Source organism: Echiichthys vipera (assembly GCF_963691815.1).
Source record: "Echiichthys vipera genome assembly, chromosome: X".
NCBI lineage: Eukaryota > Metazoa > Chordata > Actinopteri > Perciformes > Trachinidae > Echiichthys > Echiichthys vipera.
The window spans coordinates 20,236,134-20,262,942 of NC_139825.1; the positions used below are offsets into that span (position 1 = coordinate 20,236,134).

General features: G+C 39.4%; 1 protein-coding gene across 1 annotated transcript in view; it reads left to right on the forward strand.

Annotated features, from left to right (window-relative positions):
* kif5ab (kinesin family member 5A, b) overlaps positions 1–26,809 on the forward strand; it is a gene marked incomplete at both ends in the record, with an annotated part of 61,310 nt that overhangs the window by 2,422 nt on the left and 32,079 nt on the right. Inside the window, 8 exons of the mRNA XM_083938619.1 lie at positions 17,852–17,939; positions 21,222–21,295; positions 21,624–21,728; positions 22,061–22,109; positions 23,061–23,116; positions 23,934–24,021; positions 24,255–24,379; positions 26,094–26,198. Of these exons, the coding sequence (XP_083794745.1) occupies positions 17,852–17,939; positions 21,222–21,295; positions 21,624–21,728; positions 22,061–22,109; positions 23,061–23,116; positions 23,934–24,021; positions 24,255–24,379; positions 26,094–26,198 (690 nt within the window). The remainder of the gene's footprint in view (positions 1–17,851; positions 17,940–21,221; positions 21,296–21,623; positions 21,729–22,060; positions 22,110–23,060; positions 23,117–23,933; positions 24,022–24,254; positions 24,380–26,093; positions 26,199–26,809) is intronic.

Below are 26,809 nucleotides of genomic sequence, written 5' to 3' on the forward strand. Positions count from 1 at the left end.
TGACAGAGTAAAACACAGTGTAACAGAAGCACAGAGAAGAGTCATACAGATAGAAAACAGAAATATTAGACACACAGCAATATCTATCTAAAAGTTTTCTGACAAAAGCCTCCACACCCCTGAGAGTATGAACATTGACCAAGGATGCATTTTATAGTTTGTGAATTTACCTTTTCATTTGTATAAGAAACATTGTTTTCTCATTTAAAAAAATTACACAACTTCACATAAAAGCTAGAACTGATTTCTGCTGCTAAGCCCAATATGTTTTGGTCTCCACCAACTCCCGGGAGAAATATCTGGCTATTTAGCTGCTAAATGCTCCACTATGTTCACGTCTATCGGCCGTTTTCTACTGGTCAGGTAGCTTACAGAGTGAGTTTAACACTGAAACAAGCTGCAGCTGTAATAAAGGTTGACAAAGCGGTGAGACAGAATCAAAACAGTAAAGTAGCAGACCATAAAATATCTCAAATATCAAGCTGAACAATGCTAAGGTGCTCAATGTGAACCTGAGAGTCTGGTGGTGATACTTATCACATTACACAGTGATTTGATCCCTTTCTAATACAGAAATGTGATTACTCACTTATTTAATCCACTCTGTTCCCCGTGGAGTGCTGTGACGATCTGCGTCCATCTGGTCCTATCCTGTGCAGCATGTTGTGCCTTGCCCCAAGTTAGCCGTTTCAGCCATTTTTAGTTTCAAGACCACTGTTCTTCTCCTCGTTGTTTTTGGCTTCCCTTGCTTTCTTTTTCCAGGTCGGGTCCATCTCAAGGCTACTTTAGGAATACAATCCTGGTCCATTCTAGTTAATAATGTGATAGTGAAGCTTTAAACTCAAGTTGAGCTGAATACTACAAACTCAACTCGACCGAGACGTCACATCAGTGACTTGGATTTACATTTCAACCTTGAGCACTTGGAACTTGATTTAAACTTCAGGTTTTGTGACTTCACTGTTGTAATACAAAGCATGCTATTCTGCATCCACTTGACACCAATGGTGAGAACTCAGTTATGTTTCCCTGAAGTGCGGAGCAGCAGTGCAACAGTAGTGAAACAAGCACAAACAAGCACAAACAAGCATAAGACTACTGATCAGAATCACTCATTCAGCCCTGAAACCTACAGTAAGGGGCAACTTCACAAATGGCCACTAAGCCTGCCCAAATAAGACAAAAAGACCCTGACGTGTCAAATTATTAGAATCTTCAGGGAGTTGGTAGTGACTAAAGCACATTCATAATTGTGTCAACATTTACGTGTATACATTTATACTTAATTAGATTAGCGTAATATCTTTCATGAATGAAGAAGGGGTAAATAGCTGTTACATTTGTAGAACATTGCAACACCATTTTTCCCATGAGTCATTTTAATGACAATACCAATATGTCACATTCCCTACATCTGCGACACGACAATTCAAGTGTTTATTCTTAGTAGTTTGTTTCTTGTGTCTTTTTCCATCTCATATGCCACCTGTGGAGCCCTGCAGCACTCACTGACTGTGACAGTAATAATAACCATACTCAGCCCGTACTGCCCCAAGGCTCGGCCTTTGTACTTGCTCCACAGAGGAGTGACACAGCTGTCTCTAGTATTTCACTGTCTAGAATAATGCGCCATCACAGGGGCCAGATTGTCCCTCCTAATCTTCTGGCAGGCAAAAAAGACAACCACAATGAATCACCCTTTGGATTCAGTTCTATGAATAAATAAGTAATCCTGGACGCCTCTGAGGCAGCAAGATATGGAATTTTTTTTCTCATGCTCAGAGGCAGTGACATATAAATATCACATGCTAGTGCCATATGTGCTGTACACAGGCTGGGCTTATTAAAGATGCATTGTATGCATATATGCATCATACCAGTGGCAGTATATGATGATGAGATATGAGTTAGGAGTCTATATGAAATAATAACCAGCCATTTTCAGGTATGTTGTTCTACCTCCTAAAGCTGAAGAGCTTTGAGAACCTCACTAGTACTGAAGAGGCTAAACAGCATGGTTTTCACTTCCTTAAGAATATTTCATGGTTTATTTGGCTGTTGTTGTAAACCGTTGTGACTGCTTTAGCTGTATGCTTGGTATTAGTTTAACTTAAGGGGGTAATGTAGTATGACATAACTTAACAATGATTATACGATCCCTCCCCATGTATAACTCAAGCGAGCAAGAAGAAATGTTTGAAGGTCCCATGTTATGTTCATCTGCAGGTTCATACTTGTATTGAGAGTTTCTACTAGAACATGTTTACATGCTTAAATATTCAAAAAACACATTATTTTTCTCATATTCTCTGTCTGAATAAACATTTATTCACCTTCTGTCTGAAACGCTCCATTTTAGCGCATGTCTCTTTAAGACACCCTCCTGAAAAAGTCCAATTTTCTCCTGTTTCCAAGTCTTCAGCTTCTGCACTCTCAGCGTCTCTCGGGGAAGGACTGTAATGACACTGAAGCTGCACTTTCTACCTATATATAGTATAGTTGTGACATCACAACTGTACAAAGTCCTGACAGCTCGTTTAAAGGCACAGTTTCTAAATAGGGGCTAAGTGCATTTCTCTGTGGATAGAGCATATTGATACTTTCACAATATTTATAAAGTGCCCTGACCTGCTTTAGAATTAAAAAAAAGACACGTATATTTTACTTTTTCAATATGGGACATTTAATGGTGGATTTGAGTCTGCAGTGTGTCCCTTTAACTATAGGTCATTGTGTCTTTGAAAATGTCAGTTTCCTTTATAATAGGACTTTACTTTCCAAGACATGTGGTACAATTTCAATGAGCCTCTATCCTGGAGCATTGCCAGACTGTTTTAGTTTTGGACCACAATACAAAAACAACATGAAAAGTCTTGTTCCTGTTTATGTTTGTTACCCAAACTATCAGCCATCATCCTGCCATCCTCCTGCTTGCGGAGTGAACATGTGCCTGCGCCCGTGTGTGTATGCTGAGTTATAGTTTAAAACACTCATTATATCAAGTCCCTAACCTCTATACTGACCTTCCTGTCATAGTCATATGCAGATTTTATCTTTATTTTTTTATTATTATGTATTTGTTGTTGACCCTGATAGATATTGAGCGGGGGAATTTTGCAGTGAAATGAGTTCCTACACACATGTTCATGAATCCAATTGATATGTGCACGTTAAAGAACTATTGATTCTCTATTTTCTACACACCATTTATAATTCTGTGGATTACCTCTCCCTGGCTGCTGCTCCCTTGTGTGCTTACAAGTCAACCATAGAAACTCCAGCATTAAAGGCTGCTGGATTAACAGCTGAGGAATACACCTTGTTTATATTTAATGGAAGAATAGAGGATTATAACAGTCTTGTCAAAATTAGATTAGGTATATTCTGCACTGAGGCTCACCATTTTCATTTGGGGCTTTGCTCCTTTCTGCAAGACGGCACACATTTTGTCCTTAAATATTTTTCTTAGATTTATGGAAATTAATTAGGATCATATGGTGTTCTACTGTTGCAGAAAATAGGCAAGTAATATTGTTAAAAATGTATCAATTATTCATGAGCGGACACTCCAAGATGTCTGATCTCTGATGGAGCTGCGGCTCTTTTCCTGTCATGCTTGACTGAGAGACGGTTCTCTTTTCTTCTTCTATTCCTTTCTTGATTAGGCGCAGAGAGAGGGGAGGTACAGCTGCTGTTGAAACAAACTGTTGACAGTGCATGTCGGGCTTAGAGTAAAGTCATCTACCTGTCTCATAGCTTTTGGTATTTATAGTTCCATTGGAGATTTCCTTTCCTCAAGGATATGTCCTTCCAATGGCTTTAACTGTCTGCAAACCAATGAAAGTCAGAAATGGATGTCCAAAGGGCTCCCCTCATCCCCACCTTCCACACTCTATTGCTCTAATTCTATCAGTGCACACACCCTATCCAATTAGGCAGTGTGATGGGATTGCTGTGTAGGGCCAAGATCTGAACTCAGTTCTCCCTTTGGATGTCGCCATCAGAGCAGCTACTTGGGATCAGACCCTTATCTTCTGCCCCTCTTTCCCTATTTCTCTCTTTTTCAATACATGCTTCACTGTATTTATCTTTGTCTAGCTGTGTTTCATGGTGGAATGATTCTGCGGCTTATTTTCTCATGACTCAGCAGCACTTTTGGGAAGATGGGAGAGAAGAAGCTCAGGCTCATCTGTCATCTCATTAAGTTTGGTAGAGGCTTTTAATGGTGTCAATGGGGAGGCTCCAATCAGTCAGGAGTCTGATGGTCTTTGTGACTTTGGTGAGTTTATTTCACTCTAGTCAGCCTGGAGATGTGAGAATCGCGAAAATGAGAAACGTACTCGCTCAGATCAATTTTGTTGTACTTCAAGAGAAAAATCAATATTCTAATCATCACTACTTTATGGCTACCTTGAACTATTACTACTATTTCGAACTGTAGCGTGCCTAATCTTTCTACCCACAATCCATACCAACAAGGACTGCCAGCTCTCCCTCTCATCTTTCCCCTAATATTAATATTATACTGACACCAACTTAGTTAGCAGCCACATTCAAGCATATTAGCTGCCAGTTCCTTCAGCTCATCTGTATTTTTATTCAGTGTGCACACATGCCAGGGTTAGATAAGCTTGTGCCAGTTTGTCAACACTCTTCCTGCCCGTTTCTCTCCCTTTATGACAGAAGTGGGCCGTGACTATCAGGCTTTTAGCTCAGAGGAGCGTTAATGGAGCATCCTCTCCCCATTAGCCATGGCCCTGTCCAGGATACCGCCCGGTCTTCATGTCTGCCCTCGGCGTCTGTGGGCAGCATAGTAACCGGCTGCACATGCTCACACACGTGTGTGTAGTGTGCACATGCCAAGAGCCCCAAGCGGTTGGTGCTATTTTAGCTTGTAGCAGGGCAGGAAGGAATTCCGGAGGAGAATAGAGGAGCATCCCTGTCCTCTGCGAGCCCAGGATTGATCTGACACCAGAGAACACTGACATCTACCCTGGGTCTCTGTTTTCTTACTTTCTCAGGGGGGCTATGTTCATATGCAATTTTTCCTTAACTGTTTTTAGTTTAATTTCATTTAGGATTTTATTCAAACGACATTGCATAACAGAGACTTGGAAAATATTAGAAAACATAAATTCCATTTTCATCGTTGCATGGCTCTTGATTGGTCCAAGACCAGATTAAAAAAACTTCACAGTACCATGAAACTGTTCCTTTGAGGCTCACAGCTGGTACACTGATGATCACAACACACTGATTTTCTTTTTTTGCTCTTTTGCACCTCTTCTATTTCCCTGCGTTTCTAATTAACTCTATTTTATGCAAACTCGTAATACCATTCACTTAGTTTTTTTCTGGAGGCCATCCGTATTACCTCGCTGCACGGCTCTGTCATTAGTTGCATCTGAATTACAAAGAAAATTCCCTTAACTGTGTTGTAGATTTTTACAGGAATTTGAAGTCATTGTTTACTACTTTTTCTTGGATTGCTTAAGCTTCCATTCAACTACTCCCACTAGCTTCACTTGCTTTAACAGTGACTACCAGAGTTCACACATTGATAGAAATGTGTGCTTTTGTTGCCACATTTCGATTTCTTACATCCTATCCTGATTAATAATTAATTCTCTGCCACATGTGGTCATTAACAGGGCTCATTCTATGCATGCATAGCTCGATGGCATAGTTGGTGGATTACCGCATGCGTCTTTCTCCGTCATTCGTGCTTTTGAGGATCAGTCACAGTGTTGAGGCTCTGGACTTAATTGGAGCTGTGGATCAGGACCACACTAAACATCCATTTCAATTTGGCACTGAGCTAGAGATGTCTGCATTATAAGTTGCCTGCATTATCATGTCATTGGGGCATCACTTCTCGCCCCAATGCAGTTAATACAGTTGTGTTTATGTACTAATTGAATTACTGGTATAGCGGAATTTATGGCTTTGTTAAGAGCTTTCTTTTTTAACATGGCTTCACTCTTAAGAAGAGAGAAGAAAACAGAAATTTTGTGGAATATTGTTATAACCTTTCACAAATGGTGCAATAGGACCCCTATTTTAACAAGAAAACATTCAGATAAAATACTTGTGATAAATTGACGCACTGTCTATTCTCACATGGCTAGTTAGTGTTGATTGGATTATCTTACACATTCTATATTAGCACTTAGAAACAATATTTTTTCAAGGTAAGCCATCCACCTGAAAAGCAAGATTTCTGCTGTATTAAATGCTAAAGATGTTTGTATCTTTCCCCTGCCAAAGCAGTGCAAGACAAAGCTGCTGTCAAAAGTAATCTTCCGTGAGTATATCTTGACTGAATGTACTTATACGCAGGTTCAGCTGAATGCAGGTGGCTGAAATAGAAGCGAAATAGAGGTAATCCACAAGACCACAGATATTTCCTTTGACATCAAATATTCCCTTTGAAAGCACATCAAATGGCTGGGCTCTCAGACTGGCTTGGGTTGTTATCAAAGCTCTTTGCTCCAGGCTGAGGTCGCTGGTCCAAATTTGTGTAAAACAACTCCTTTCTTTGCCAAGGTTCATTTCCATTATCTTCTAGATTTCTTTAAATCTATGATGTAAATAACTTGAAGTTATGTGAAGGCTGGAGGCTAAATCAAACGTGACATTGCAGGCGAGCGCAGGGACAGTCCAAGTGTCACTCTGATGATGATGAGTCTTCGTCATCTCTGACAAGTGATTTCCTGTCTCCTTGCTTTTTTTTTCTCTCTCCCTCTCTTTCAATCTATTTTATTCTCTCAGACCAGACTCTGCAGTATCTGCATTGTATCTATTTGAACTTGGTATAATTTTCAATGTGCTTCCCTGTAGAGGTAGTTTTGTACTCTCCTGTGTGTGCTTTAGCTCTTTACTATCCAATAAAGACTGTAGGACTGTATTAGTGTGGGATGTATTAGTCCCACACTAATAAAGTCAAAATCATGCTTTATTTAATACTCTTATTTGAGAATTAGAAGAAGTTTTGTTCCGCAGCACTTTCTACCTTTATATAGTATATTATATTGCACATTTCTCTGTGGATTGAGCATTTCAATACTTTCACAGTATTGATATAGCACCTCAACCTGGAATGTAATAAAAAAAGACATGGGACTCTAACTTTTTACAATATTGGACCTTTAAATATAAGTTGCCGTACAAGAACTCTGTCTAAGTAAAACTGAGTGAAAATTTAGTTGACACAATAATCTCACATCAAAGTCCATTTATAGTAGTAAGCAATTTTATCCCATGATCTTTATCAGAATTTGCTCAGGTATCATGTAATTGTAAATGTTCAAATATCCATTTTTCTTTGCACTTTAAAGGAATACTTTATGTCACATTCTCCCTCCATCAAGCCACATTCCTCTTTTCTCAAACCCATCATTCTCTACCTGTCCACAGGATGCCCTCTGACTTTTTCTTCTGTCCCAGTCAGCTCACACCCACATCCAGCCACTCCCCCCTGCCCTACAATAACCCCTTCCCCTCCAGACCCAGTCACCTGACCTTCCCACCAGCTCACTTGTTCCCACTTTTCTTATCAAACCTGCAAATATTTAAACCAGCCCTTTCATGCTTGCCCCCTTGCCAGTTTGGCAAAGTTACTGAGTTTTTTCTTGTCTTTGCATTCAAGACAAGCCTTTGCATTCAAGCCTTTGTTATCTGTTACCTGAAACCTGCCTGTCTGTCTTTGGACTTGGGATTTCCTGCCTGTTTGTTTGGACTGCCTTCCTGGTTTTGACCCTTGCCTGCCTCATGATTCAGTAAGCTTTTATACCTTTATTTGGTCAATAAATCCCTGAACTGTGTCGGTATGCCTGTCTGTTTGCATTTTAGGGCTACTCCCTCGTAGTCAATTAGTCTGCCTTTCGGTCGCGTTGGTCTGCGTCAGCTGTTTTTTTAATGCTTTTTTTCATGCTGAATTACTTATTTCCAAGAAACATATTAGCATATCTCTGGTAAACCTAAGATTGAAAGTGGTTCTTTAGCATGATTCTTTGTTGAGAAACTTAAATGAACAACTGTACAACTACTCATCTGAAAAAGCCCAGCTGGGAGCACTTGATAGCGCTTTGGAGGCGCTGTGTTTTTCCAGCTGAGATGCTTTTGTTTTGTCTGGTTACTATGATACAGAGTATCTGCGGAAGTAAACATGTCGGCTTGGCCTTGGATGAACTGGCTGAAGCATGTAGGGAGAGAAGCTGGACCCACCGGTTCATAGATGGATGCTTGGAGACCAGTAGTATTAATTTCTCCCCCATTGTTGTTCAGGTGGTATTTGTTGAGCCCCTCCTCCACTGTGATTGGAGGGCTGTGTGAAAAGTGACAGTGACGAGAGCAGTCAGTTGAACATTTTTTAACTCTGGGATACCAGAAAGAAACGTCAAACATGCAGCGCTTTGGTAGGTATTCTTCCTGCCGAGCACAAAACGGCAGACAGATACAGTTAGAAACTAGCTGGTGAACAAAGTTGAAAATTTAGCAGGCAGCTATAGAGGCTGATATTTCTCTCAGGAGCTGGTTGACACCAAAGACAGAGCTATAAGAGAGTCAACGTTGTTTCCGTCACGCCCAAGTGGACAAAAAAAATCAGTTGTTGTAGATTTAAGACTTAATGGACAGCCAGTCAGCCACTGAATGTGTCCTGAGGTGAGATTGTATTGTCAACCGCTGTTTTAAAGGTCAATAATCAACTTTTTAAACTTAACTGTCAGAAATGGGATTTAAGCATGCCAGCTTTCAGCACTTGGCAGTTTCTGCGCTCCGGACCCATTTTGGTTTGTACCAAAGAAGCATTTAGGCTAAATATTCAGCCCTAACAGGAAGGACGGTCAAGCTACAGTGGCACTTCTGGAGGGAATGTGTCATTATTCCAGATGCATTCAGCATGGAATAAAATAATATTCATCAGAGTGTTTGTTGCTGCGCTCTCTCTCTCTCTCTCTCTCTCTCTCTCTCTCTCTCTCTCTCTCTCTCTCTCTCTCTCTCTCTCTCTCTCTCTCTCTCTCTCTCTCTCTCTCTCTCTCTCTCTCTCTCTGTCTTTCTTCTCTGTCATTTTCTGGCTGTCATTTCAGTTCATCTGTCATGGTTTGAAACCTTGAATTCTTTCTCTGTCTCACTCTCCTCCACTAGATGTTGAAGCTGCTCCAAATCTCACGGTTTCTCACTCCGCTCGTGTCCATAGGGAGGTTGATGTTGCTCCTATTTTCTGGCCTGAAACTCTGTGAATAAAGCCCAGTCTTCCCTTCCCTCTGTTCTCCACTCCTCTCTCCTGTTTCCCTCACTCATTCTGATAAATTATGCAGAGTATTTCACTTTGATAGGGGATTAATTGTTCCAATTCAATGTGTGAATCTTTAATAAACAATTTGACGCAGTAAACTAAGTGAAATGAGTGTTAACAGTGTAATGTCGGGTGGTTATCTTTGACTCCCTAAGCTAGTGATTAAGTAAAACCACTACAAAAATTGATGATCAGACTACAAGATATCTGCAAGACAGAAAAAAAACAATACTACCACAATTGCATTTCAGCATTCACTTGACAGTGGGAGTTGCTCTGCCCTCGAGGCACTGCGCTAGTGGACTGGCTTAGACTTGTCAGCAGAGTAAATTAGGAAATACAGTTATGTTTGATAATATTGTGTGACTGTAGCTTTTGCAGTTGTGAGAGGTTTTCTGTTGTCGAGAGAATCACTAATGATGTTGTTATCTTGGGCTCAAAGCGTGATTAGCGTGACGGATGGAGAGGCAGTATACAATCAGCATTGGCAGCGTGAATTTCTCTCTCCTGTCAGTCTCACTGCGCTAGTATATGCATTTATGTGTGTGAGAAGAGAGAGATGGGGAGTTGATGAGTTTGTGTGATACTGACAGAGACACACAAAGTCTGATGAGAGAAAACAGGACCCCTCCTGTTCTTCTCCTCTGCCCTCAGTCAAGCTCAAACACCAAACCACTGCAAAGGAGCCATGAAAGAATAAGTGAGCAGCCGCTTGCCTGCATGACTGTCAGCCCACCAATATGTAGGAGGAGGAGGAGAAACACGTCTATCTAATCGTCTTATCTCATACAGCTCTGCCTTTAAAATATTTAGCTATATGTCTCATGCTTAGTAGGAAGGAGGCTTTGGTGTGAAACTACACAGAGAAGAAGAATGTGACAAGAATGAAACCTCCCTGAATGGGATCAAAAATGGGCCTCTGCTGGAAAGTATTATTCCCTCGCAGCAAGTATTGGCAGTCACCAAATATTCACCGTATGCAGGGGGAGTTGTTTTGTGTAATAGCCTTTTCTTGTGGATACTATTAGTGTACCTTAAAGACTGTCCTCAACAGCTAAATAAAGGCATTGGTAGAAAACAAACAAAGAACAAAACACTTAAAATGTTCACTTTTCCGGACTTGTGGCTGTGTGGCTAATTATAGTGCCACAAACCCTCTTGAAATGAAGGTTGTGTGGATGAGGGGGGATAACACAACAAAGTTGTCTACTTCTAGCAATCTCTCATTAACCTTAAAGGTGCTATGTGGATTTTTCTTGTAAATAAAGTTATGTTTACATTCATGGTGTCTCAATAAAATGCATTATATCCTTGATGCCTAACAAATATTGCATTGCAACACAACATTGTTGGCATCTATGTTTGCAGGTTACTGTAGAAGTCTTCTTTGTGAGCAGGATGAATCCAGAGGGAGCCAGCCAGCTCTGTGTGCAATGGCATTATCTGCGTGGCCGAGCATTTTCCGGCTGAGATGGGCCACACACTGCTGCAGTGTAGTAGTTTTTCGGGGCTAAACGATGATGTGGTATCAGATCAGTGCATAGACCAATACCAGCATTTTATTTAGTATTGGAGGCATTTCCAATAAACGCAGGTATGTGTATCCAATTCCTTCCGTCAATAAAGACAGCTAGATAGCTAAATAAATTTCATGAAACATCATTCATTCATAGGGCTACACGGTGGTGTAGTGGTTAGCACAGTTTGCATGTTCTCCCCGTGTCTGCGTGGGTTTTCTCCGGGTTCTCCGGTTTCCTCCCATAATCCAAAGACATGCATGTGTTAGGTTAATTGATGATCCTAAAATTGCCCGTAGGCGTACAATGGTTGTCTGTCTCTGTACGTCTCTATGTGCCCTGTGATAGACTGGCGTCCTGTCCAGGGTGTACCCCGCCTCACGCCCGATGACAGCTGGGATCGGCTCCAGCACCCCCGCGAACCCGACCCCGGTAACCGGTTGAAGATGGATGGATGGATCATTCATTCATTCATCTTCAACCGCTTGTCCCTATCGGGGTCGCGGGGGGCTAGAGTCGATCCCAGCTGACATTGGGCGTGAGGCGGGGTACACCCTGGACAGGACGCCAGTCTATCACAGGGCACATAGAGACAAACAGAGAAAAAAACAACCATTCACACTCACATTCACACCTACGGGCAATTTAGAGTCATGTTGGTTTTCTCCGGGTTCTCCGGTTTCATGAAACATATGTTTTTTAATTTAATTACGACACAGTAAATGCATGAATAAAAAGGAAATTCAGATAACAATGTGTATTGTATTGCACCTTAATTTTGTAAGTTTAAAATCTTCCATAATGTATAGCCTAATAGAGCCGGATTAGTAGAACAGGTTTAGTTGTTTAGCTCGTAAGACTTGAAATGGCAAATTATTGTTTGTGTACAGACGGATGTTCAAGTGTCTGTTGGAAGCGTATGCCAAGCCCTCTAGTTAGAGAGGGGCCTATTTGGTCCCAAGGGAATTAAACCCTGTCTACCAGAAGACATCCATCTAAATTCAACAGCTGCTGCTGCTAAAACCTTTCATCCTTCTCTTTTTTTCTTTCACTGCCTCTTGTTAAGTAATTTTCTTGCCTTGAGTCGATTGCCTCTCTTGTTCTTGAATGCTCTCTACTTCCCCCACTGCCATTTTTTTCTTCTTGAATGTATTTCACTTCCTTTGTCTCTCGTTTTGTTACTGTTTATGCTGATTATATGTCTTACGTTTTTGTACTTGTTATTTCTCCTCACTGAATAATTCTCTCCATGTATTGGTTCTGTTCAGCTCAGTCTTGTATTCTGGCTTTTCCTTGCCCACTGCCAATGATTCTCCTAGTGTCTGTTGATTATTGCAGTTTTTAATTCTCTGTCTGTCTCTTGCTCTCTCTTTCTCTCAGCAATGCACCACCTTTTGTCTACTTGCAGGCTGGACAGGGCATGTGGGTGTTTGACATCACACACAAAGCTGAAGGCTATGTCTGCATGTGCAAGCATAATTTGACATATTATTTGCACGTGTACACATACACACCCTCATACAAACACTCACAGCCACGCGCATTTTGCTTTCCATTCCCGCTTTAGACATCACCACACCTACATGTAATTGAAAAGACATCCGTTAAATTATACAAACAGACAAACAAGCTCATTTTTTTTCTATACGTGGCTGAACCGGCAGGCTGAGAGATGGACATTCAGATAGGGAGCTTACAGAAAGTCTAGATCATTTATGCTATTATCATATGCAGCACAGGAGTAGATTAGTGTTGTAACGGTGGAGCCAGCAGAACAAATAATTGGCAAGGGGCTGTGTTTTTCATCCAGCTTATATAACACTCATTTTATTCACCCCAATGAAGACCACATCATGATTTCTCCCTCCCTCTTTGCTATTTGGTGTTGTTTGCATGTGTGTACTGTGTAGCATTATAAATGTCTCATTGGGAGCAAACTCATCCCTAATCAGTTCTGATGGGAAGCTTGTTTGTACCTGCAGCTGTGATTACTGCACTTGAAAACAGCTAACAGATCAGCTTATCAAGAATGGAAGGGAAATAGCACATAGCAAACTATCTCCATCCTCTGTTACAAACAAATTATTTTATGCAAAGCTAACTCCAAGGAGTAGGAGGTCATTTTTGAAATGTTTCCACTCAGCGTCTTACACTGCAGTAATGCTGCCTGATTTTCAGTGTGGTACAAACTGATTTTTTTCTTTGTTAGTGCTTCTGTTCAATCCATTTTATAAAGCCTATAACCTATAAAAGCCACTTAGAGGCGAGAAAAAAACAACATCTAGATCATCTTGACAGACAGAAATAACAAGTCTCATACTCTCAATATGTCAACTTGCTATATTGGCCTCAAATTTTTACTTAAATTGTGGAGAAAGGTTGAATTATTTAAATTACTCTTTTTCTTGATCATGAAGTTATGTTATTTCTTCAGTGTATGAACGGATCAAGCTGTACTGCAGGTTGCATGTTAAACCATGGAGATTTTGAGCTGCTGTTCATAACAGTAGCCTACCTATATCTATTTTTCATAGTTTTCAGTAGATGAAAATGCATGTACATTGCAAATAATTCACACGCCAATGCAAAAAAAAAAAAGTAGTCTCACAAAGGACAATTACACGACGATAAAGCAACATATTATTTTTCAGAAACTATGTCAACTGAGTTTTTTATACCACAAATAAAGGCATCAATCAGTGAAAAAACAACAACACAGAGGCTTCATAGTCTGAACCGAGAGCTGTCCCAGATCGCAATCTTTGCTCCTGTCAACCTTGACAAAGGCATTATAATATATTCAGCTTCTTCATTCATGCCTTTTACAATAAAAGCCCTAAACTGCATAATGATAGTATAAACATAACATTGTTTACCCATAGAAATACCTGCCGAGCACATTTCGTATCTACAACTGTATGAAAGTTTGCAGGCGAGCATTTCGCATTTTCGTGTTGTTTATTCTTCAGGCCCCCAGTATGTAAAGCCCTGAACCCTTGCAGACTTATGTCATCTGGTAAGAACTTGAGTGCAAGAGGCTGCAAGGGCTTGAGATAGTATCATTTGGAATGGGGCAGCAGTTTGTGGTGACATGTCACATTTCTCTGACGACACCAAAACATGTTACCTGTATGTACAATTGTGAGTTTGGGACTTTTTTATTTAACCTTTTTTACCTTATTTATAACCATGGAAGATTTTGAACTCATCTCTTTACAGACAACATTTAGTTTAATGCTGTAAATTAAAGTCTTTAAACTTATATTTCTGTTAGACAGCCTGACCAATAGCCTTTTCTATAATATTCTATCCTGGTTTTGTTATTATTGCTGTAATAAAATATTGACCTTTTATCAAAGTATTCATTATCCATCATCACTTCCCGTATTTGTTAATGCTTTTTTAAAGAATTACATCTTTACTGTGACACATTTGGACTCTCTTCGATGCTGGTTATCTTGTTCACAAATTGACAGACCCATACAGAGCATTAAAAATTGAATGCGACTATAAAACCTTTAGGTGCTTTTTCAGCTGTGAAAAGGAACATGATGAATTGTGAGTTAGATGACAAAATAATCCATATTTGAAAAGAAGCCTTGAAAAGAAACATATTATTCAAGCCACTGTTATATTTTGGGAACTGGGATTTTGTGTCAAGCTTGTTGTTGAATGTGTAATTTAAAAGGCTGAGAAACAGCGGGGACAAAATGTAGCTAATACTTACGAGTGCAGGGATTATTGGTATATTTTATCCCAAACCGCTAGTGGAGACATAATCACAGTTTAGAGCATCCTCCCGAGTTCTATGTCTTTTATGTAAAAGGCAGAAAAATGCCAGTTTCTTTACATAAGATCATGTAACAGTAAAAAGCATTTGCATGGCAAGTGAGAGTTTTTCTTTTTTTTTTTCTTTTTTTTTTTTTTTTATTGTTTTATTTTATCAATACAATAATGACAATGTTATTAGGAACATTACCTTATCTTTCCTAATACAGTGTTATGACTAGAACAAGACTCATGGAGCTTGTATGGATTTTATGGCTTGCTTATGTAATGTGGCGCTCCCACTTTCTACCCACTATACAACTCTCTCGACAATAAGGATAGACCATAAAACTGTTGGTTCATGGCCAATTCAAATCCTGTCCATTATACAGTACATCCACATTACATAAGAGACCTTTATTGTTCATAAGATGGAGTAGCCTTGGAGAAATCGTAAGCCTTTCTGCAGGCTTGAAAGAGATAATTATGAGTCAAGACCAAAGATGACTCTTATGTCTGGTTGTGTTAGGTTCCCTGAACTTTTAATAAGTCTTACTTGAAATGAAATGATGCAATTTGATGCAATGCACATTCAGATAATTAAACAAATAAATCTGGGTGTCTGGACGGTAATGTGGATTTAGATGTGACAGCCCTGGTTAGGCTGGGAATCGTTGTTGCACCCAGTGTTTGGTAAGCTACTTTGAAAGCATAGCTCTGCAAGCAACCTTTACACTTGAAGAAGTTGACTTGAAAAGTAGCTCTACTTTTTAAGGACGTAATTAAATTGTAACAAAATATATATAAAAAAAAAAGTCACATGCCAGCATATAATGCCACTTAATTGAGTTTATTGCAAAAATGTGCCACTTCACAAGTACATAATCAAAATAATAAATTGATAATAAAATACCAACTTTTCATGTGAAAGTGTAAGGAATGTAAGATTTGGTTCTGTATACATCCATGTCCTTCCTTCACACCTGCCTTCCAGAAACAAGGTGGTGTTGCACCAAGCAGGGTCACTTAGCTGGCCAGGATAAAATTGCATGCATTAACTTCTCTGAACGTTTGTTGATTAATAGCAATAATCAATATTTTATGACAAATCGGGGTAAAAACCTTAAAAACTATTGCCAAATATTTTTTTCACAGGTGAGCTGACATTTCAGCTGCCCTGAAACCCCATTACTGAAACCTGTCGTAAACCAAAGTGGTTGCCTGACGTATACATTGGCTGGTCATGCCTTCCCAGGACTGGTCAACGAGGCTGCAGATAAAAGCAATGGAAAAATAAAAAATCCTTCCTTTTGAGGGCCTGACTGATGTCTGATTTATAAGACTGATATTGATTTTATAGGGGGGGACATTAACAGATTACTGATATGACTGTCGATACAGTGAATTTTTGAGCTGGAATGAAAATATACCTTTTTCAACCAGTTCTAGAAATAAACACTAAGAAAATAAAGAATACTGTAAATAATAATGAAATGAATAGCTAAATATCATTATGTTCAGTTCAGTTGATTGCTTAATAATATTTAATAAACAAAGATAAACTAAATAGCTAACTCAACAATTATTAAAAAAACTTTCACAAGCATCATTTTCTCTATTAATTGTTATTTAAAAAATAGGTTTTTAATTTTGGTGCACATCGGAAAACATATGCCAATACGATAGATACTGGTATGTCTTCGATAGGCCAATATCAGCCGATAATATCCACCAAACTATATAGAAAGAAAGTAAAGAATTAAATACAGGTCAATGACTTGTGTGGGAAAGTTTAGAAAGTGTCTATTGAAATGCTTCATAATGAAAGTCAGTATACCATACAGTTCAGTATCAGTGCTCAAATATCTTTTGCTATTATTGCAACCAACGCAACACAAAGAACTGTGAAGGTTAGACGGCCTCCTCTACAGTGTTTCTGCGTCACAGTAAATATCTTCTGGGTTTGTGGGTGGTCCAGGCTGTCTTGTACAAGTGCACACACTGCTACTGTGAATTTTATACATACATTTAATCACACAGCTGTGTGACTAAACATGTTGGACGGAGTGCTTGACTGAATATCTGGGTGAACTTGTTTTGCAGCTTAATTATGCTTGCTGGTTCATTAATTGGTTGAGTGATGCAGACTCAAGCCTGTGGGTGTTGAATTAGCATATCTCTGGTTGGCTGTATGACTTCTTTAATGGCTGGTAGTCAGCTGGTTGGATGCCAGGTTAAACATACAATAACAGCCTGGTTAAACGTACAATATGTAATTTTCTGCTGCTAGGTTTCTCTAAATCAAAACAATAACAAATGCTGCAGTTTGGTGAAGTCGCAACCTGAGAATTCTCTGATAACTTAAGATCAAGATGTCCGATGACTAAAGTACTTAGAAATGTAAAGTACCATAAAATTGACTTATAACGGGATAGAAAGTCAATTGGCTTGAATAAAATTATAGATTACTCTGCGTTTGAACATTTTTCGAAACATTTGGGATAATGCACAAAACAGTCTAGTTTTGTTAAAATATTTTAATGCGGAAGTGTTAAATATTTTACCTTTTTTTAAGTGATAAGATTCAGTAGAAAAAACTTTTTTCCTTCTCTCTGTTTTCCTCACATGCCGTCACTGGTTTCAGGTCGTACTACTACCTACTTTCTCTGGCCCTCTCTGCATTTCCAGTCCTCTGCTTTACTCCTCCACTCTATTTCTCCTCTCCACTGCATCATTACTCTTCGAGACCTTGAACACTGCCTCTAAGGGCTTCACCTCAGATGTGTCTTCGCTCTCTGTCTCTCTTGGGGTCGCATAGCCTTTTGCCCAAAGCATCACACTGGACATATTTAAAACACCCACTGCCTCTAGATAGTGTGAAATACACACAAACAAAATCAGACTGAAAAACAGGATGCATACTACTCAAAAGAGACAGATGGGCCTCTTAATTTGATAGACATGCTGCTTCAGGCCGGATACACACAGATCGACATAGCGTCCATAAAGCGGATGTTCACTGTGTGTAAAGGTAATATTCATGTGGCACTTTTTATAGTGGCAATATGGCTTTTTATAATGTTTTAGTGATAAACATGATGTGTGAAGTATCTCTCTCACACACAAACTCTTGTGCTCTGCTTCACAAACTTCCTAGGGCAGATTTTAATAGGGAGTCACAGGGGAGGATGAGGTGTTGACAATAATCTTAAGCAACTCTCTAAACTGTGTGGTCATGTAGCTGACTGTTTGTGTTGTTCCTTCACAGGGGAAGTCTTATGTGTTTGACCAGGTGTTCCCCACCAACACCACCCAGATACAAGTCTACAACACCTGCGCCAAGCAGATCGTCAAAGGTGAGTCACATAAGTGCAACCCTGTCTCGTTCCCAATACAACAAAACTGCATTCTCAGTTCTGTGTTGAGGGAAACGGTCATGGTTTGGGGTAAAATTAGTGTTTGTTACGTTGCAAGTTAAGTACATTATGTAAAAAAAAATCAACAGTGACTTTTGGTTTCCCACAAGACACAGATATCTGTCTCCTGGGTGAAAGTCCAGTGTTTGTTCAACCCAACCTTCTCCTTACACAGACTTTTGCAGACTTTAATTAGAAACGTATTGCTGATACATCAAAGGAAAACATAGTGCGGGACAAAATAAGTTTCCCTCGAAACATAATTGAAAATTCAGGTCCATTGTATGAGAATGTAATTTTTTTCAGTAGCTGACACAAGAGCTGGGGGATAAAGCCCAAACACCTTTAATCACCATATCCTTGAGTTCCTCTTATCAGATTTTTCAGTTTACACTCTATTCCCTGACTGCATGCATTAGCAGCTCCTTGCAAGCAGTGAGAAAACCAATTTCCATGATATGATGTGGTCACACGACTTGCAGGTATGAGCATCAACATGCACAGATCAATAAATTGCATGCTCGTCAAAGCACAACGGGAGGAGTGTATCCAAAAGTCCCTACATCAAACGAAACCAGACGAGAGTCGAATCTTCTTTCCTCCGCCCCTCCCTCTGTCTGCCTCTTTTTTTCCCCTCCTCTGTTAAAAGTCTAATTTTTTTGCCACCTTCAAAGTGAGTGTGGAACTCCATTGAACCAGCTCTAGATGGAGCATGAAAAAGAGATTTGGTGGGCAAGATTACTTACAGAGTGTGAGATTACCAAGTAGGCGCGGGAAAGGCAAAATAAATCGAAGAGCATGGTTGGGAAAATTCAAGGTTAGGGATTTTTGCAAAATGAACCAAATAGATGAAGAGTCAGATTTTAAATGTGTCAAGGGTAAAGTGTAACAGTGAGGGTTAGCAAGGTTTACACTCTGTCAGTGTCTCTCTGTTTTGCAGCCTCTTCCTTTGACCATTTTTGTTGTCTCTGTTATTTAGCGATCGTATCTCCGGCTGTCTTTATTTCCATTGAGTGACAGATACTTTATCTTTTGTTCTACTATGTGTCGCGCTCTGTTTCGGTCTCATGATGGCCAGCGCGGAGGCAGAGGAAGACATGTTGCTGAGCTGGGAGCTGTCAGAGTAAAGGCAACATGGGAGAGGAGGAGAGGAGAGGAGAGGAGGAGGAAAGGTGCCTCATTGTTTCAGCTGAGGGCATTTTTCTTTATCCATGTTTGACTTTTACCACAGGGATTTATTAGACTGTGAACGATATGACATTCAGCAGTGTGCTGTTTTATAACCTCAGCTGGGGAGGACGTGTTGTTTTTACTGTGGCTCACGTCGGATGAATGGAGAGAGAATAGTGTATATACTTCACTGAGTGCCTCTGACTTTAACACTGCAGGTATACTGTTGTTTATTGTGTGCACCCATAGAGGTCGTTCAGCACCTAACCAAGCTTAAACACCACGTACCTCTCAGTGCACTCAGGCTTTACGTGGCATAGTCTGATCTGTCTTTGAAGCAAAGGTCAAAGATATTTGTCTTCTTGTTTATGTACCTGTCTGATGGAAATCTGTAATCCGGTTGGATTTTCTTTTACTGCCATTCTTCACTTTCACATTTTTTTCTTCTTTCTTTAACCCTCTAAACCCCCAGCTTTTTCTGGGTGTTTTTTGCTCTTTGCAGTTTCACTCACTGTGGACTCACATTTTTCACTGCAGTATTAAGGGGGGAAGTAGGAAGACTGTAATCTATATATGTAAAATTTTTCCAAGCACCCACAAGAGTTACTAATAATGGTAAAAGCTGGGCCACATGCTATTAGTATAGTACTATTATAAAATAATATAATACAGTTTTACAACCTCTCTTGTCGTCTCCTCTTTGATCTGCGTGAACAACCTGCAATTATGTCTTGTCTTAATGTTCTTATTTTAGGCGAATTTTAAAGCAATTCTTACCTTTCTGGCACATCGCACAGCACTTAAGAAAAATTTGAACATGAACAACTCCGCCACCCTCCGAAGCCCCACCCTCTCCCCCCTGCTTGACCTCTTGCTCTCCCTCCTCTCGCGACTCGCAAGCTGTGACAGCGATAGGCAACTGGAAGGGACGCTGTGACGGATGATAGGCAGGAAGCTCGGCAAATCATTTTACTCGTACCAAATAGAATAATTGGTCAGAAATATATGAGAATTTAATATTGATGAGTTTCAACACCTGGTTGATTTCTTTTACATTTCAGTGTGCCATGTGCTTATTAGGAGCATTTTAAGATTACAAAAGAAAAGTTTAAAATAGCCAAAAAGGTAAGAATTGCTTTAAATAAGATGGGTAGAGTTAAGTGGTTTTGATACAATATTAGGGCTGTGTGATATTTAAATACGATAATTTATCATCTTCCAGTTTAAATGATATCGTGTTGATATTTCTTGATACAAAATTACATCGTCTAAATTGACAAAAACAAACACATTAGCTTCTCAGGAAATGTTATCTGAAATACATGAGGTAATTTTGTTTGATTTTCATAACTAAAGTTTACATTACCATACAATTCAATGCAATTAAGGTCAGCTGGATTACCTAATCCATGATTTTATTGGCCGATATGATGATATTTTCAAAACGATATAAAATGTCTATTGTAGGTCTTTGTCTATATTGTTTCTATTGTTGTAAAAAACAATGGCTGAGTTGTGTTGAGGCGATATTTATGTAATTTGGATGATGCCTTACATTCTGATCTTCTTTCATGTTATGTTCATATTGTACTAAAGTTATAATTAAAAAAGGACATTCAGTACTTTTCATTTGTCAAGTATTTAATTCACACAGGAATATACAAAAAAGTCTGTACTATGTGGTTATTTAGACTATTTATGTATTGAATTACTAGAAAACCAGCTACATTCTGATCTTTATCAAGATAGCAAGATATGAAATTACCTATATCTGGATAATTTGCTGACCCACTACTGCTGTTACAAAATAGTTTCCCATTCTGGGATCATTAAAGTAATTCTATTCTATTCTATTCTATAAAAGACTTTAACCATATGACCCAGCCCCAATGAAATATCACTATTTTAAGCTTAGATTTTGTTTTGTGGAAGGTTTCGGCACAGATGCATTCAAGGACAGTCGAAGAGTTAAAGATAATGATAATAATGTCTGTTTTAACAGTTTCTGTCGTGTGAAAGTGAAAGTATGCTTTCTTTCTTTTCTCATTATAGATGTACTGGGTGGATACAATGGGACTATCTTTGCTTATGGGCAGACTTCCTCTGGAAAAACACACACCATGGAGGTATAGTACAGTATCACTAAATAATTCAAAAGGTAGACCTCTTGCTGTGGCACACAGACACAAACATGTTTTTATGGAATACTATCCTCCTCTGCTCTCCTGACAGTACATCTCTCTCCATCACTGTCATCACTCACCATCTGTCTTTCCCAGCTTTCTGTGGGATCTAACCTCCTTTGCAACTTCCTTTGGGAAATAACCCTGTTCCCTTTCAAGTCAAAAGCCTCTCTGCTCTCTTTTACTATTCTCTCCACTCAATTCATCCCTGGGTCTGCATTTATCCTACTCTTCACTTGCATGTTCTTATCTCACCTCTTTCTTCTCGTAGGGGAACCTTCATGATCCCCAGGGAATGGGAATCATCCCCCGTATTGCAGAGGATATATTCGAACATATATTTGCTATGGATGAGAACCTAGAATTCCACATAAAGGTTGGTGGGAATTTCCATGTGTGTGTGTTCATGTGTGCATTTGTTCCGTTGTCACACAGGCCTCTGATGTAATCCTCACATGGATGGGCTGAGTGGAAGCAGCCAAGCATCAATAAACCATGATATATAAAGCTTGATAATCCTACAGCCTTTTTTCCTCTTTGCACAACAGTCTTCTAATAGAGGATAAAACCTCACCAGACCCAGGGGGACAGATTACTGCATCATTTTGCATATTTGCACAATGATGATCCCGTGCTTACTCTCTCTGTATCACTTCCTTTTTTTCCCCAAAGATTACCTACCACATGTTTTTTTTTGTTTTGCTTCAGGTCTCCTACTTCGAGATCTACATGGATAAAATCCGGGACCTGCTGGATGGTGTGTTAATGCACTGAACGCATGGCTTTGAGACAGTAAAACACAACACAACAGTACACACAGTGAGTTTAGCATCCCCGGATATCTTTCTACTTAATAAAACATTGTTATTTTTTTTAGTTGTACACACAGCAGCACCACAACATTGCGGTTCATAGTCTTATCACTGTGACCAAGGTACAACCAGTGCAAGGTGATAGAGAGGCCCAGACAGGAAGCTATAGGCATCCTCCTGATTAAATCTCTAAACGAGCCAGAGACAGTGGTGAAAGCCTCCATTTGTATGCAGTGGAGTTCACAGCAACTGAGGAACATTTAAAGCTATGAACAGAAAAAAAAGAGTTGATAACAAGCAAGATGAAGCGAGGCAGCACAGAGAACAACACCCTGTGGAGGTATTTGCAAAAATAAAAAGTGGCTGTAGGGTGATAAAACACACCAACAAGGACACTCATAACAAGCATACAGTCTCCAGGGAAAAACAGCCTCCACAATCCGGTGAAATTTAATCAACAACAAATGACTTTCAAATGCAAAATAACTAATGCAGAAATGTGGACTTACAAATGACAAAATTTGTATTTTGTTAGCAGTCGTAAGTGGAGGCTTAACCTCTAAGTGACATTGGCAAAAATTGTTAATTTCCATTAAAAACATTGATAGATAAACATGATTTTTCACACCGCGTTAGAAGAGTCTAACTCAAAGAAAAAAGAGTCAGGTCGCATATATTGTGCCGAGAGTAAAAACACATATTCACATGCAGAGGCGCTTTTGCACGCGCATACCCACACACACACACACAGACACACACACACACACACACAGACACACACACACACACACACACACACACACACACACACACACACACACACACACACACACACACACACACACACACAGATAATGCTTTGGGTAATGCAATGATCTATTTCCCTCACATCCTAGTGACAAAAACCAACCTGTCAGTGCATGAAGACAAACACAGAGTTCCTTACGTGAAGGTAAGTCATCAACAGTTTGACATGATTCAGTGTAACTACTCTTCTTTTATTTTGTAGAGATGTTTTATGTTATGGATGTATGTTAACAGTATAGCATTTTACTTTCCGTGGTGACACCACTATCATATGCATCAGCCAACAAGTGATAAGCTTACCTTAGGTTAGCTTAGCACCAATACTGGAGAAACAATTAGCCTCCCAGCCCTACTAAAGTTAATTAACATGTTATTATTTGTTTAATCAGTACAAAAACAAATTAGAAAAATATTATTGGGTTATGAGCTCAGCTGACTAGTAAGCTTGTTTCACTGCAACTGTTTAGAGCCAAGAGATAATCACAGAGATTATTAGAGACACAACTCTCCATAAAGTAGTGAACCATAGTTTCCACTATTTGGTTTTTGTACACATTAAACAAACAAATACAATATGCTGGTAAGTAAGTTTAGTTTGCTAGAGCCAGCCTAGCCCCCCCTTGTTTTCGGTCTCTGTGCTAAGCTAAGCTAACCGGCTGCTGGCTTTAGCTTTGAGTGGTGTCAATCTTCTCTTCTAGCCAGCGCAGTCCTACATGCCAATTTCCCAAAATGTTGAATTTTTGCTTTTACTTTTAAGTTTAGGATTTTGATATGAAGTAAAGCAAATCAACTTTTTTCATCTTTGTATGATTTTATGTGTCTGTATTTGTGCAGACATAAACGTGTGTGCATGTCTATTATACATCCTAAAGTGATTGTGAATATATGGAAGCGTTTATATAGTTTGTTTGTTGGTGCATGTGTTGTATCTAAATATTTGAACATGTCTTTCTTTCACTAAGGGCTGCACAGAGCGCTTTGTCACGAGTCCTGAGGAAGTGATGGATGTGATAGATGAAGGGAAGGCCAGTCGTCATGTTGCTGTCACCAGTGAGTCACACTGTTGATCTTCGTTATGTTCTGACACTTTGTCAGATGCTTCATGTCAGATTTATTTTAACAGTTTAAGCGTAGCAATTTTCGAGGTGCAAAGGTGAGAAAAGCATGATGAGGTGCAAGGGGAACATCTCACTTGACTCCATCTGTGGGAAATAATGAATTGAATGACGTTTTATATAAGGAGTCTGAATGAGGGTCCCTCCTCATCTCACTTTATTCTTCAGACATGAATGAACACAGTTCCCGCAGTCACAGCATCTTCCTGATAAACATCAAACAAGAAAACGTGGAGACAGAGCAGAAGCTGTGTGGGAAGCTGTACTTGGTCGACCTAGCTGGAAGTGAGAAGGTAAGATAAATTGGGAATTTTCTTTAAACACATAAAAAACTAGGTCTCCGCACTGTTATAAACTCTCAACATTAACAGACAGCAGGATTTCGCAACACTGGGACCAGTGTTGTCTCCTAAAAGTTTTCAGGCATCTAAGAAGCAGATAAACAATACATTAAAAGTCTGAACTTCACCTTCAGGGCATTTTAAAGCACTCACTTTGTGGCACTGCACCAGAGTTTTTATTCATTTCTACTTAATAAAGAATCTGTTTTAAAGGGTTCAGTTGAGTCGCTGATGCAATATCAGGGTTTGTGTTTGCTCATTTTAAGGAATACAATCCATCGCTGATGGTAATCTTCAATAACAGATATTTGCATTTGTAGTGTTCTGATTTCTGTTTGTAGTCCGAGAAGTGTTTTCCGTTTGAGTCATGCAAGTAAACGGTCCATGTGGAAAGCAAAAGAAGCGTAACCGAAGGGCAGTCTCAGAACCCATCAGCTATTGTTGACGATTTAGCTTTTTCTAAGTTTTATTTTTTATTTTTATTAATGTATCTGCATTCATATGTAGATTTCTTTCTAAAGAGATTAGACGATATTTTGTCTGGACTGTAAACAATGACCGGCGCACAGAGGAAGAAGTCCAGTTACACCGGAAACCCCAAAATATTGCCCATTGCTTCTGTTTCTCACTATATTTGGCACATTTTCAGACTTTCTTTGTGACTTCATTTCTAAAAACTCGGCCAACAGCACAAGGTCTCATCCCTCTCCTCTTTTGCCGTGCGCAGGCAGTCAGATATCCAATATGTAAATGAGCATATGACATCATCAGGCGACTTTTGGAGTGAATGCCAGATACTTTTATTGTAAAAAAGTTCCATCATTGCCCCTATAAAACAATCTATCTCCAGGACATAGTTCATACAGACATAAAACAGACATGAAAATACATTTACAGACAAGGCTGAACATGACCCTTCAAAATATAGAATAGTGTGCGATTAGAGTAGTGGATGGCCCTACAGTCTGGATAGATGCTGACGGCAATGGTTTGTAGTTAATAAGTGCTGATGCTGCATCCGTAAGTTGTCTTGGTCATCCCTGGGGGGTGAAGGAGGAAACGGTTCTGCTCCAACAACTTCTTAGACTGAGACAAAATATGCTTCACAGAAGGCTTTGATAAGACAACTTGCTCTCATCTATAATTAAGCTCCTCATTATCTCACTGTAAATAATTGTATCCCATGATGATTATGACACAGTATGGCATGAAAGTATGTCTGGCATCTGTTAAAAAAAAAAAACATTTTACAATACAATGCATAAATGCTTTATTTTACAAATGTGTAATTTCCATCCTTCCTTCTGTTTCCCAAAAACATGTGTATTTTTTCCTTCTCATTAGCAGGAAAATGGAGAGAAATTTACAAGTTATTTGAGTTTTCTTGATTGTGTTGAGTGTGGATGCAGATTTCCAGAGGATTTTACTTCACCAGATATGTTGAATTATACAGTACAAGTTTGCCATTTTTGCATTCTCAACTGATCTGCTGTGCACTGATTAAAAAACTCTCTTGGTTAAGCTGACAATAAATTAAAAAATGATCAATTGATACCAGCTGAACACGGTCTACACAGGAAAATAAACATGGTTTCCCCACCGATTTGGATGCTGACATTGTACTTTATGAACTAATTCCTCCTACATGTGTGCATATCTGTGTCAGGTCAGTAAGACGGGTGCAGAGGGAGCAGTGCTGGATGAGGCCAAGAACATCAACAAGTCTCTGTCCGCCCTGGGGAACGTCATCTCAGCCTTGGCCGAGGGAACGGTACAGCAGAGAAATTCTCTGTAGTGTTTTTTTATCCATCAGGCCTCTAGAGTTCCATAGCCGCCAAAGGCTCTTCTTATTAATTGTTTGGTTTTGACATATATCTAATACTTGCTGTTTTGCTGCCAAAACAACATGTTTTGCACAATCCTCCCATATTGTCATTCTGGTCTTGCACTTGGATTGGATGAAAACGGCAGTTAGCTTGGTTTTTGTGCCTCCCTCCATAATGTATAATAGTGCTACAGCTGGCAACGTATATCCATATTTCACCAAACTCAACCAGCAAATGCATCCACTCAGTGCATTGTGCCCACTGTACAGTAATTCTAATCTCCATCATCGTAATTAAAATATTCACCATTTCTTCTTATATAACTGGAAAGGCTTAGGGAACTTCTCATCAACCTGATGGAAAAGCACACAGACTGTAACTGCCTCACAAATCTTTCATAAATCTACCACCATTCATTCTTTATTCTCTGAGCAAGGTGTTGCAGAGGTTTGAAATGTTATACTGCAAATGATGCAGCAGGCGGAGAAAAACTCCTCTTACTTTAATTGTTTTGCACCGATGCTCTCAGCACATATTTTAGTTTTTAAGAACAAAG